The sequence below is a fragment of the Onychostruthus taczanowskii genome, unplaced genomic scaffold (genome assembly GCF_017590055.1).
Source record: "Onychostruthus taczanowskii isolate IOZ18803 unplaced genomic scaffold, ASM1759005v1 scaffold113, whole genome shotgun sequence".
NCBI classification, from domain to species: Eukaryota; Metazoa; Chordata; class Aves; order Passeriformes; family Passeridae; genus Onychostruthus; species Onychostruthus taczanowskii.
In genome coordinates, this window is record NW_024497963.1 from 1,890,902 (window position 1) to 1,905,341 (window position 14,440).

Genomic DNA, 14,440 nt, shown 5'->3' on the forward strand with positions numbered 1-14,440 from the left:
TAGCACCATGGGGAACTTAAATATTTTGAGTGTATACCATATAATCAGGAAATGCCCACCCTCTTTATCTGCTAGGAACAAGGAAACCGAAAGCTTTGTAATTTTAAACTGCCCATCGGTTGCTGTGAATCAGTCAGGCATCTTGCTGGGGAGAGGTAGCACACACAAGAACATTGGCAAGATAAGAGAAGGTTTAAGTCACACTCCCCATCCTGTCGGAATAGTTTCAGCCCAAGATTTCACATTTGATCACCCCTCTCCAGGGCTTCTCCTTATACACCTCCACTGAGCCCCTCAAAAGGACTAAAACAGGACACTGATCATAGTTTTTCAGGTTATTTATACTAATTCTTACAAGATTCACCATTCTGAAATAAAATTGGTTTTGTTTTCAATAGCAAATAAATTTTATAAAGTACTTTACAGATTTACAGTGACCTACTCCTTTAACATATTTTAACAAAAAATAAAGGAAGTCATGTGAGACTCATTCACATACATCCTCCACATTATAAACTTTTGCAATAAACCTATACCCTCCATTTACTACAAAAATTAAAGGCAAACTACAACAACCTCTTTAAAATGCAATTCCTTTCCTGAAAGAAGCACAACAGTGTTGCTTTAAATCGTAATAATAATGATTGAACAAGTTATTGAACAGCAGAAAAGACTACAGCCATAAACAGCACTGTCATGTGCATCTTTATAGAAAAACAAATATATTCATATTTCAGATGCAGTGGGCACTGAATTGCACTGACCATTGCAAGATAAAGATTTAATAAAGAACAGGCACCAATTCAGTGCATTGGTATAGAAAATAATGCATCAGTATCTAAATTCTTCCTCTTTATTGGCAATCAGGTCCAAAGGCTAAACTGTCATTAAAGGATGTGAAATATCCATGGAGATATTTTGGAGCACATGGGCACCATTCTGGGCAGGCTGATGGTGGGCAGGAAACATTCCCAATGGGAAATACTCCCCATCTTCTACTAAACCTAACACAGGAGCAGGGCTGTGGAGGCAGAAGGACCTTGACTTTGCACAAATGCTGGCTGGCAGAAGCCAGACCTTCATTCTGTATGAATAACATTTCCTTCTATTTTGTTTCTCACATTAGAGTGGGTTCCTGATTTCCCAAACTGTAGTCTTTCAAATGACTAAATAAATCATGTGAACAGCCACAACAGCAACAAAAAAATATGATTCCCTCAGCCCTCAAGCTATTTAACTAATTTAGTATTGTGGTGCTGTTCTGAGCACCAGAAAGCTAATTTTCAAGAAATGCTTGGAAAATGAAAATAAAAATAAACTCCTGATGGCACTATAACCCAAAAGCTGGGAACCTGTAAACAGAACCAGTGCAGTACTCAGAGGCCAAGAGCACAGTCTGGCACATTTTTGTTCATAGCTTTAACTGGTAATATATGGTAAAATACCAGCCCTCTCTGATTCAGCTGCTGGTCCAAACTGTCCTTTCCTTGGTATTTCATCTATCCCACTGATGGAAAACACAAACCTTTGTCACCACAGCGTTATCCTGATGCTCACAGCCATGGCACCACCTGCACCATGTTCTGTCCCTGGGACCATGCATGGTCTTCATTACCGAGACCTGCAGGGCTCTGTGCCTCAGGCAGCTCAAATGGCCACCCAGCTCTCTATGGTAAGCACAGGAATCAATTAACCATTTCTGTAACATGCTTCCCTCTCTGCAATTACTCAGCTTTCCTACCATGAGCAGGAGATGAATGAGGTCCTGTCCCCTACAGGTGTTATCTGATATATTCCCTCACAATTTCACAGCTCAAAACCTGCCAAGTCCATCTCCTGTCTAACAAGGACAACAGGTCTCAAAAGGTACCATCCTCTTTTATTCCCATCACCAGACTTGACTTTATCAGGACTGGATTTGGGTTAGGCCAAATAGCCTCTTTACATTTACTTGTGGCTTTGCATTTTCTGGTGGCCATTGCGCTTCCTTCACTCCTTCATGGTCGGGATGCTCTGGCAGCAGAGTGGAATGACACTTGGCACCAGGGCACTGAAACCTATCTGGCAACTGCAGGCACTACATGCCAAGCACTTGGGTGCACTTTCTAGCAGTAGTAGCAGCACCTGGCTCTCTGGAAACTGCCTGAGCTCCTGCCATGTCTCACTCCTGGCTGTTCTGGTCGGAGCAGTCCCTGGGAACAGCAAGGCTCAGCCTGCAGATGGGGTTTGCCCTCCAGCACACTGTTTGCCTCCATCTAACTTCTGATTCAGTGAAATCTGATTACACAGCACCACCCTGGAGTATGTCCAACAAGCATTTTGGGGTCCGCCAGGAGCAACAGACACGTTTCACTTTCTTGATGAGCCAGTGGTGCCTCCCCTTTTCAAAATATCTTGCTAAACCAAACAGCCATTGCAGCAGTGCATCCCAAAAAAATGGTGTGCCTACTGTCTCAAGGGCCAAGATGATATAGGAAGGAATAAAAGACACTTCCCAAGGCCAGGTTCAGATCCAAAGCAGTCAGCAGAAAACTTTTTACTCACCACAAGAAGCTTTAGATGAAGCCCATCAACCAGCAAACACCTGCCAACGAGAGTGACAGGGCTGCAGGGATCAGCAGACATCAGCAGCTCGCTGCTGTCTCAGCGTTGAAACTTTTCCTGCCCCTTTGCTCAAGCTTTCGCTGCTTGGGGTAGGATAACAATTCTACCACCAGTATGTGATGTAGTGTAAAAAAATATCCATATGGCCTCCAGCATGAAGAGAACCAGCTGACAGAGTGAGCCTGGAGCTCCTGTTGTGGCAGACTGGTCTCCACAGTGGTTGCAGAGATGTTTATTACAAACAATGAAATGTAGAGCAGCCTAAAAGGAATTATTCTTTATCAGAAAATGTAAAAGGAAAGTGAAAACGTGACAGAAGCATTTTTCTTGTGTATGCCATAAACATCCACAACAGACTGCAAAATAAAAATCATCTCTGCCCTAGTCCAAGACTGCTATTTTAACATTTAATTTATATTTGCATCTAACAAAACAAGTAACATAGGTTTCTGTCAAGTGTTAACAAGAAATGACACTTGCCACATTTTTAGAGAAGTTTGAACTTTCTTGTCTGGTGCTGTGTTACAGCATTTATAGTTATCCCTCACCATGACCAGCTTGTACTTTAACAGCAATATTAATTTGAAATATTTATTGAGGTTTTATTCTAGCCTAATTTTAAGGCCTACTGTTTTGATGACTTCTTCCAAAAAAAAAAAAAAAAAAAAAAAAGTGTGTGACATCACTGAAATGCAATAATTCACACAAAGAAAAAGAAAACCTCTTTTTAATTTCATGATTTAAAAAGAACTGATTACATTCTGGTGCTATATAAATTCTATATCACATAGCAAGGAAAATTTAGGCCTGGGGAGTAATCCATGTTTCATTAGTTTGTGTATTCTGCCACAGAATCCAATATTACGTTCTTAAATTAGTCAGAAGCCACACTGTGCTGCAGAGTATAAAAACAAAAGTGAGGGCTCAAGCTAGGTCAAGCATATTTTGTATAAGTCCATTAAAAATGTCATTCCATTAATATTAATAAAGATTTTGAGACACAAAAGTCCTTCAATTAACATATATTAGGCAGGCAGGCACAAGCATTCAAGCGATCCCACTGTGAACAGCAAGAATCCAGCCCTCAAAGAATAAAGCCCCAAGTGTGCTGTGTACAGAGTGGGGCAGCCTGAAATGCAAATGCCCAGGGGAGTGAAAAGGCAACACCCCATTGTCTCTGCAAGCAAATATCACTTTATTGCCTCAGCTTCCTCTTCTCTTAAGCAGGTTTGTTCTGGGCCTTGTTATTGCAGTAGGAATAACTTCAAGACCTATTATCTTTGCCACCCAACTTTTGTCTTTTACCATTTTTTGGCAGTCACTAGCTGGACAGCCACATATGAGATTCAGGAAAAGGGTTTTCATCTGACTGTAGAAGTTGTTTGCAGATTTCCCTAGCTTATGAACTAACCTTGCAAAAAAAGAAATTAACTTGCATGTTCCAGAAATCACTCTGGGCAATAACGGTTCCCACGGTACCAAGCTCCAACCATCAAGACTTATTCACTCGCATCTGACCTGATTATTTGACATTTCTTCACCCTCATTCTTGGTGACTTCCGAGCACGATAAACAATAAAAGGTTACTGATGTCAACCCATTGTGTGCCAGGATGTTGTTCTCATCAAACACACAGCAGAGCCAGCACTGAAGCTTAATTAATACATGTTTGTAAATTGTGCTGAGCTGCAAGGCTTTATGATTTCAGGTTTCTTCTGCAAATGTTTACCTCAGAGCTTTAGTCAATGCTCCACTGTCTGAACCCAAGATAAGTTCTGCTTCCATCAGCTATTCACATAGCTGGTCAAATCACTGTCAGAGCAAATCAATAGGAAATTCCTTTAGCATACAGTAATTTATGGTAGACCTGCAGCAACAGAATTGGGATTAAAATGGGATAAGAAAAGGCAAGAAAGAACCAACATTTCTGCTCCCAGTGACATGATCAAAAAGACAGAAGAAAACCTTGTTTGCAATGGAATTATCAGTTAAAATTCAATTCAGATACCACTTAAGGGCTAGTCAAAGCCTTTCAAAGACAAAATAAGTATTTTTTGGGAAAAAAAAAATCAAGTCTGGGTTTCAGCTGCTAAAACTCACTGTAGGTCCACTGCCAACTCCCACTGCAGGCATAATTAAGTTTAACCCCTCTCCTGCCAGCTCACTGGGAGAAGACCATGACAAAATGAGACACACAGAGCTCCTGGAAAGCAGGTAGTTTCTAGAAAATCCCCAGCAGGCTCTATCTCTGTAAATCAACATCAGTGCTAATGCTCAGGAGAGAATGAAATCAGATGCAAAGAGCTCTAAATTGATCTTGAGGAACTGACTGATATATCACGGGCATCACCACCGTGGCTGCCTTTATTTAGCATAGTTCCAGCTTTTATTTTGATCCATGTGCCACAAATTTCCAAACCACAGGTCTTAGACCTCCAGTCTTCCCTCCTGCTGCAGTACTGGACAGCAGCCCCAGTGATCCTCTTCTTCAAAGAGTAAAGAACCTGCTGTGCATCAGGAAGACAAACCCTCCCCTAAGAAGCTTCAAATTAGAAAACATTATCATAAATATCTTGTGGATTTAAGCACAATACGGTAACAAACAAAAATTTGAGGAGCCAAAACAGGTGAGGGATTTCTGGAGCTGGTGACAGAACTCCCAGTGAGCATCCAGAGTAGCTACGATTGAGCAGCCTACAGTGACTGGAAGTCAACTCCCAGGGGAGTGCAAATATGTCACAGAGCTGTCATCGTGATCAGGGCTCTGGTTCTGCACAGGGTGAGCAGAGAATAAGCTTGGGAAAACAGCACTCTTTAAGAAGAGTTTTGATGGCACCATTTGCTGAAATTAAGTGAATTGTGTGGGGGTCAGGGCACAACCAAGAGACTTCTGTGCTTCCCACTCCGTGTGTCAGGTACAGATCTCCAGGAGTGGCCTGCTTGAGCTGCAGTTTCACAGATTGCCATTGTGTTTTGGGTAAACAAAAGCCTTTACACACCAGGTCTGCCAACCTGGTATCCTCCTCAAACACTTCCAAAGTGGAGGAAGAAAAGGGGAAAGATAACAGAAATAAACCCCTGTTTAGATTAATCAGTGACTAGAATCTTACATTAGTTATGAAAATCTTCTCCAAAAAGAGAATTTTTACGATGTCCAGCAGTTCCCAGCCATGCAGAAGAGCATACACTGCCTCTCAGCAGCAGAGATAGTACAGCCCACATGAAAACAGTGGCGCTGAAAATAAAAATCCTCACGACATCAAAGACATCCTGTTATGAAGGGGTCACGTCTGTGCAGGCAGGTCATCCACTCCTGACCCTCACAAGGGTATTTGTATATAAGCTTCTCTCTAATGGACTAGGCAAAGTGTGGGAACTAGGTTTAGAGGAAAGGCTTTGCTACAGCAAGAAAAACACTGATGTTTCAAGCATAGATAGTGACTACTGATTCCTTTGGAAGTGATGATGAGACTGCTGCTTAACAAGAAGGGCCAGGATGAACTGTCTCTGTACAAATGGATACTCCCTGTTTCTGGAAAACCACTCCAAGCGTTCAAGCAATGGTGCCCACAGAAGCTTGACGTTTGGTTGGTAATACGCCAATGAAACATTTATTTTCACATTCTGCTGCCAGCTGAGCAATGACAGAGCAGGCACAAGTGACAGAGGACCAGCTCCTGTGGACACTCAAGAGCAGCTGGGCAGCCACAGCCTACTCTGCTCAGTTTCCTCTAGGTACATTCAGGTTTTTCAACATAGAACAGGAAGAAATACAACTTCTATTACTTTTTCTGCCAAGCAGAAGCAGATTCTTTCTCATCATTAACCATCTTTAATTCCACTTCTTACCTGTCAGGAATCAGTAGTGCCAAAACACCTGGGATAACACAGCCTTTGTGTTGCAGAGCTAAAGGCAGAGTTAAACAGAGAGCTTATCAGACAGATATGGAGAAGGTTGATCAATAACCTAATCACACAATTCATCACCAGTCAGGTCAATGCTGAGACCAGAAACACTGCTTTGTATTTTTCTAGCATAACCTAAAATATCCTCAAGAATATTATTATTTCCCATTGTCATCTCATTTTCCTGTAGAGATTTTTCTTATTTTCATATTTACCATAATATGGAGTAATGGAACAATAATGGAAAAATCTTCACCAAAATAGTGGACAAAAGGATGATCCTGTAAAACACAGTTTGTGTTTTATAAAAGATGGAGATGCAATAGTGTGTGAATGCAAAGAAAATCATAGAACTCCCATGAAAGAAGCTGTTCATGTTGTGCTGGTACAACGGCAGAAAATATAGGATTTGTGTATTGGCTCCTGTGTGGACTAAAAACACATTTAAGAATGAGAAAACCCACCAGCTCTGTACTTAGCTTCTCCTCAAGGTCCCACTGGGCCAAATTTTGTTGTATTTTTACAGCTGTCGATTTCTAAAGGACCCTCACTGCAAACAGCAATTATTCTGTATTTTCACCAGCAGTCTGGCTCAACGAGTTTAATGGCAGTTTGTCTGCCTAAGAACCTTGGGATTTGTCTCAACATATTTAATCAGACTTAAAGTGTGAGCTCTAGGAATAGGAGGCTGCTGTTAGCATCAACTTAAATAATGTTAATACCAGGTGCAATTAAATGACTACAAAGAGTGGGTACATGAGCTGCCTGGCCTGCTTGCCTCTTAGGTGGTCAGACTGCATCAAGAAACTTTAATTTTGTGGCTTCTTTGATACTTTGAGCAAAGCCCTGCCCTCAGACACACACACACACCTCCCTCCACTGAATTAATACATCTCCTGTTTATCTCTCAGTGCTACATCTATAACCCTTCTTGTCTAGAATCCTCTGACAGCTCAACGAGTGTAACATGATTCATCCCTCCCTCCTTTCTCTTCCTTTGACTAGACACTAATAAACATAACACAGCTTGAGACAAGAGGCTCCTTGTAATGACAGATTCAAACACATCTTGCCAAAGCCAGAGGAGGGCACCACTACTGACTGAGGTACATAAATCAAAGGGAGAGAACAGCCCAAACCCACCTCTGGTGGGAGCAGGTGCAGCCTCTCAGGCCTCCAGGCCAGTGATAAATTTGGCCTGGAAGATAACACTGTGTGTCATATGGCTTTAAAGGACCTGAACTGTTCCACTGAACTGAACTTCCTTCTTCTGACCCAAAATACACACACACCTCCTTCTCTGTGATGGCATGGCAGGAGAGTTCCTTATGCTGGATAAACAGGTCTTTCCTCTGGGCATGCATTTTGTACTTGCTCTAGACCCTTCACCTGTGTCCTGCAGCCCACAAATGCTGTATAACAAACCCTCATTCATTAGGGCCACCAATTCCTATGTTGTGTACTGGATTATAAACTTGTTTGACTTTGCCAGAGTTCATGTTCACAAGGGGAATGTGACTCTGCTCCCAAAAGCACAGTTATAAATTACTTTTGAGAATGTCTCTACAATACAACTGGAGACCTCTGAGGTTCTCTTGTGTTCTGCCCTGATTTACTGTGTGACTGCAAACAACCCACTTTATACAGGAGATTCTGTACACATAAACCTAAGGTAAGGAGACAAAAACTGGCCTATAAAGAGAGGCAAACAACACACTGTCACACAGGCTGGGAAGGCAGCAGTAAATCTTTTAGATGCCATCGTGGAAGTGGAGTTAAAGATGGTGAACATACAACAGATCTCCTTTTTAATGCAGATTAAATAGCACAAAGTGGATGAGAATGGGAAAGGGAGAAAGAGGCAGGAATATACACAACCATACTGAGTAGGTCCTAAAAAACTAATTTCTTATTCAAAGAGCAGCCAGCATAATCTCTTTCAAAAACCTGAAAAACCATGGTAGTCTGTGGATTTGGTATAGTCTGCCTCTCAATGAGCCACCTAAAGGCAATTCTAAGTAATGATAAATTGCTAAATAATAATAGTAATAAAAATACAATTACAGAGAGTAAGAATTAGCTCAAATCAGGATTTTGGGAAAAAAGGTTGAATGTGGAAAGAACAAACAGTTTGAATTGGAGAATGTAAATGGGATGAAGCAGCAAGACAAACCAGTAGTCTGGATATACCAACTGGGAGAGCACAAGGTACTGAAGGAAACTCCAAAAAGTCATGCAGGAATAAAACAAAAAGTTCATTACATGAATCATGAAAAATCAGTGAAGAAAAGTAAAAAAAATCTGCATTACTTTTTATTTGGGACACATTAAGATGATGCTAAAGAGAGAAACTAGCTTTGCATTTACTAACATAAACAAACTCATTGTCCCAAAGTTGTAAGAGTGAAAACATGATCCCAGGGAGTGAGAATGCATTAAAAAATATGTGAAAAAAAATTGTAACTTCTGTGGAAGGACTATATCATATTCTCCACGGAAGGTCCAGAACAGAGTTTTCATTTACCAAACAAGTAAAAGCACTGGGTTTTTGCTGTATAACAGTGCTCCAGCAAGCAAAGGATGCTGACTGCAGCAGAAAATGGACAGAAGACAGAAAGAAAAGCAAGATTCCATTTGAAAATTGAAGCACTTTGATGATGAAAAGAGGCAGTACTCACAATAAACTTGAGCACATTCTCCTGAAATGCTCACTTACTCTATTAGAGACTTGTTCAGATAAAGATCCAGTTCTGTCTTCTGACACACCAAGAAAATTGTGTTGACTGATGGAAACATTTGGTCTCAAATCAACAAATCAGCATAAAAACGTGGGGCCTTCCTGTCAACTAAGCCATTAAAATGTAATATACACACATCTCTTAACAGATCTAGACCAAAGCAACAAATTCTTGCTCCTTTGCAGTGTTAAGTTAAGGTCATCCTGCCTAACAAGCCATTTCATACAGCCTCTCCCCAAAGTCTCCTCTGCAGGCAGATAACAGACAGCTGAATGACTGAATACTCTAGGTCATCCAAAAAATTAGATCAAAGAGTCCCCGTAGTCTATTGAAATGCAATTGCTTCCAAATCACATTGTGGTGTTCCAGGCTTGAAAGAATGGGTCACTGCAGCTTTATTGTAGAGAAGCTATTGCTAATGAAAGGAACAATGGAAAGATTAGTGCTACCAACCATACAGAAGAAACACCACTTTCGGTTTAATTGCAGTGAACAAAGCAAATAGGAAAGAAGGGCAACCAAGTGACAAAAGTAGTTGGTGAAAAAGGATATAGAAGCTATTCACAAGGTTCTCTTGATCAGAGCACAGCGTCCAGACTTAACATATGATTACTGAATTTGGATCCCAGAGAAAAGTGACGTGGGTGTCATTACGGACAGCTGACGATATCTTTAAGAGGACAGCCTTGTAAACTGAAAGACTCAGAATCCTGTTGGTAATTTGCCTGGGATTCATTAGGTGCACTGAAATTAATAGATGGATAGGGAGAGAAAGGAACAATTATACTTTGGGATACAATAATCTCCTGTAGGGTAGGTAAGTAAAGGCTTACTTCATTTGCCGGTTTAAAACAACAATTTCAGGCAAAATCTATTGAACCTTGAAATTAATTTTAAGCAGAGATTCTATTTGTTGATAATCTAGGTACTTCCATAAGAAGTTTGTTCATACCACAATATTTATTCTCTTTTGATCAGTTTCTGGATCTTTTCTAAGTGAAGCTTACCAGTCATAACAACCTCTGTGTCGAGACAGTGGTAAAAGATCCATTTCATTCTCAGTTAAGATCACCACATTCTGCTCCTCTGTGACCTGAGGCAGGCTTGAACCTTCCTTCTCCAGACAAGACTTGACAAGCCCAACTTCACTTAGCTCAGAAAGCATGTTAAAAACCAAATCGTGGCCAAACAGGGGAGATCTCCCAAACTGTACCTACTGTGTGTAGGTAGAGCACTTTCCGCAGCAAAAAGACAAAATACTGCAATGAGTGAAAACGGGGTATTTTTTCTGAGTGAATCTGATAAAAGGTGGCAGTTGTGAACACGAAGCTTCCATTAAAACAACTGAGCACATTTGATATTAACAGTTCAGCATCAGAAACACAACTTTAAAAGCAAAAGAGAGCTTCAACCCAGTTCCTGGCACCTGCTCCAAACTCACATTTACAACTGTTCAAATGAACTGTTAAGATTCCTCTAACTTCATAGGAGGAAAAAAAAAAAAAAAAAAAGAGCACAGCATTCAAAATATAACCCAGACCACTTCAACCAGTTATCAACAGCCCTTCCTAATGAACAGGCTTCTCAAGTCACTGATTCCAGTTTCAAAGGAAACACTGGCTGTCTCAAGTGCTCCTTCTTTGGTCCCGTCACACATTTAATAGCCCTCAGAGACAAGTACCTTTGCAAAACAGATTTCTAGAGGGTGACCCAACATATCCTCTGGACCTTTAGTCAACCACAAAGCACACAGATGACTTCATAGACTTCCCACTCAATGTCACTGCCTTCCTCTGCAGCCATAGCAGACTGCTTTGCAAGTGCAAGCGATTAAGCCTTAAAAAACATCCTTAGCTATTAATCCTGTAGACAATTCTCCTAAATTACATCAGTAAAGCCTTCTCTGCAGGCAATGAGTACTGTCAAATGTATTTTGAAAAAATCACCTGTGAATAATGATTTTTCATGAACTTGGCTGGCAGCCATAAATGGAAAATACACAATGATAATATTTAACACATTTATAAGAGATCAACTCATCAAGACCAGTAAACCCAAATAATGCTTCAATTATCAAAGGAAACCAAGGGAAATTTGTTCATAACTCCTGCCAAGCTAGGAAATTCACCATTCCTTAAAGTAGTTGATGAACCTAGATATAGTATTGTTTTTTCACAAGCTTCTGGACTGGCTTTTTTCCTTTATTCGCTGCAGTTCACAAAGGCAGGAAGAACTTTTACTTAAGAGTGAGCAGAAATGTATAAACTATCACAAACTGTAACAAATTGCTATGGGATAATTACTAGGTCTACCAGCTAGTCTTTTTTTTTTGGAAAGACAGTCAAAAATTATAACAGTTTGATGCTGTTCATTGGCTATAACGAAATCTCTTCTGTTAAATACAATAGCAACTAGTGATACTAGAAAAATCACAAAAGGGTTTATGGTGTCTTGACTATTATACGAACTACATACCTTGAGCTACTATTGCATGCACAAAAACACTTTTAAGGCTGATTTGTTTTGAATAGACACTTACCAAGCCTACACACGTAGATATTGCTACCGAAGAGGTGCTATCATTCCTTATAAATCCCTGGTAGAAACACTGCTCAATTTCATGGTCCTGAGAATTTGACACTCCATCTTTCCCGAGTACCTGGACAATAAAACTGTTGCTTAAAATGGTCGAAGGTTTAAGCTCTAAGTGAAGTTCCTGTCCAAATGCTGAAAATTTGTAGTGCAAGGAACTCTTTGAACTCTGAGTTGATCTCTTTCTCCTAGTACTGTGCAAAACATCATGTGAAATGTACGATCCGCTGGCATCCACTCGGACAGGTGTCACAAACACATAATCTGTAACGATAGAGAGTTGGCCATCAGCTCTGGCATCCCACAAACAAGGCACTCTGACACGGTATCAGGCATTTCCTACAGCATGGAGCATTCCCTCATTTTGGGGCTGGCCTGCAGGCTCTGTGTGTGCTGTCTCGCCTGCATAAATTCACCCCTGTAAGTCACAAAGGCTCTCAGCCTGTGTTTGTTTCCTTTGTGCCCCACTGAGAGGCACAGACTAACTAGCAGAGCTGTGAACATTCCCACAACTGCTCCTCTGAAGACATTTGTCATCACCAGCAGATCTGTAGGTTCTCCCCTCCCCCTGTATTAATTGTTGTCAAATGTGAAGGCCACTCCGGTTTGAGAGGCTTTTCCCTTCCCTAAGAATGCAGCAAATGTTGCATCACTGTAGGGGTAGCCATGACTGAGACCTTGCAGAACTACACCACTTGTTCAAATGGATTAAAGGATTAATTTATTAATGCCTTAACTGAGTAAGACCTCATCTCTTTGTAGGGACTTGATTACACTGGGTTTCGAATTGTAACTGACCTCCAGCAGAAAAAGATTACATCCTACCTAATAACCTTTAGTCAGCCATTGCTAATTGCATGTCAAATAAGTTTATTGTTTTGGATAAAATATGCAAAAAATTACAAAACTATTTCTGAGGAGAACACTCTGATCTACTCAGAACCACCAAAAAAAAGGAGGATGAAAGAGGCCATAATTCAGCTGGCTGTACAAGCAGGTGCCTCACTTGCAGTACATTACCACTGGTGTTGACCTAGCCATGCAGGGATTACCTGTGTCCTGGAACCAGGGTCTGAGTTTCAGCTGTTTCCTGAACTAGGATCTTTGCACCCATTCCTGGTAGCCTGAGAAATTATGCTGAAAAAACTGCTTTCCAACCCCATTTAATTTGTGAGCTGTGTTTCTCTGTGGACACTTAGAGATGTCCATGCACTTGACAATTAATTTCCCTTCCTAAATTGAAATAACACCATCAAAAAAGAAGAAAACCCCCTCCTTTTTGTGTTGTAACAGATGTTGCAAAATCTCTCAGTCAATCTCTTTGCCTGAATAGACTTTATTGGACACACATTAGGCTGAAAACGTAACCACTGACAGGTTGCTTTTCCTTAGACAGTGGAAACAATACATCAAGAGCTTTCACTTTCCTCGAGTGGCGTTAATCAACGGCAGAAGTTGAGGGCGCTAAGCAGGCTGGTGGCCAAAAAATGCAAGCAGCTGCTGGAGAGAGGGAATCCCCCAGTGAGCAGAGCATAGGGTGCAGGAGGGGTTTCCTTTCTGCACCCTGGTGTGGTTCTCTATTGTACTTTGCTTCTACTCACACACAGTACAAAGCATATACTGCACTTCAAAAGTCCCAAAGCCATCAGCATCTACGTGCTAGTCACTCCAACCTGGGAACAAACGGCTCCTGAGCTCCCACTCACACAAGCCCTCTCTCTGCAGGCTTTTCCCCCCTCAGCCTGCATTGCACAGCTCCTCCTGCTCCCCCACACAAATCTTTTCATTACTTTTGTCTCACTGCTTCCACAACAGACACATGAGGTTTTGCTGTTGTGGCTACACACGCATTCATCTTTCTAATCGCACATGGAAACGTGGATGTATTTACCATCTCATTCATTTGCTTTGCTGCTACATATTGTTCCTTTCAGCTTTAGCACACAGGGCTTAACAAGTTAATCCCTGCCCGTGGTTCACCATCCCGCAGTAGCCAGCCTGCTTGCACTTTATGCTCCCTAAACACTGTGACTTCTCCCCTCTAAATATCCACTCCACGAAAAAAAAAAAAAAAAAATCCATGCAAACGTTCACATACAGACACAGAAAGAGCTATACAAACCATGAGTCAATTCACTGATGCTGTCACTGGTTAAAGTTGCCGCATGAGACATGCAACAGAGGCAACACAGCTGAAGGGTCTGCAAGAGAAAGAAAAAATAAAAGAGAGAGAGAGAAAAGGAGTATTGGGCAAAGTTTCCTTGACAAGGCAAGGCAGAAAGACAAGGCACCAGAAACTGCGGTAACCTGGTCTAAAAGTACACTAGGCGACTGCAAAAGAAAGTGCTCTCGACCTGCCTTTACAGCGCTTCCGAGCCACGGGAGAGTCTGGAATTGCATGGAGCTGCCGCCGAGAATCGCAGCAGGTAAAGTCCAGACGGCCAGCAGCAGACAGTCCATGTTCCGCCGCGCACCTGGCGAGCGCTACCTGCTCCCCGAAGCGTGCGGCGGGCGCGCCCGCCCGCCCCGCATGGTCACCTGGGCGCTGCCCCGCAGCCGCTGCGGCGGCCGGCGGAGCGCGGGGAGCGGCCCCAGGTGAG

The 14,440-nt window shown here is 41.7% G+C and overlaps 1 protein-coding gene across 3 annotated transcripts in view; it reads right to left on the reverse strand.

Moving 5' to 3' along the window:
• Positions 1–14,434, reverse strand: part of ADAMTS18 (ADAM metallopeptidase with thrombospondin type 1 motif 18) — a 78,195-nt gene extending 63,761 nt beyond the window's left edge. For 2 of the 3 annotated variants that reach the window (XM_041426547.1, XM_041426556.1), the window contains exons 1-3: positions 14,199–14,434; positions 13,963–14,041; positions 11,788–12,104 (exon numbers count right to left, since the gene is read on the reverse strand). In XM_041426547.1, coding sequence (XP_041282481.1) covers positions 11,788–12,104; positions 13,963–14,041; positions 14,199–14,300 — 498 coding nt within the window. In that variant the 5' untranslated portion in view covers positions 14,301–14,434. Of the gene's footprint in view, positions 1–11,787; positions 12,105–13,962; positions 14,042–14,194 lie in introns of all 3 variants that reach the window. The other variant, XM_041426564.1, reaches the window with a different exon arrangement.
• Between the last annotated feature and the right edge of the window lie 6 nt (positions 14,435–14,440).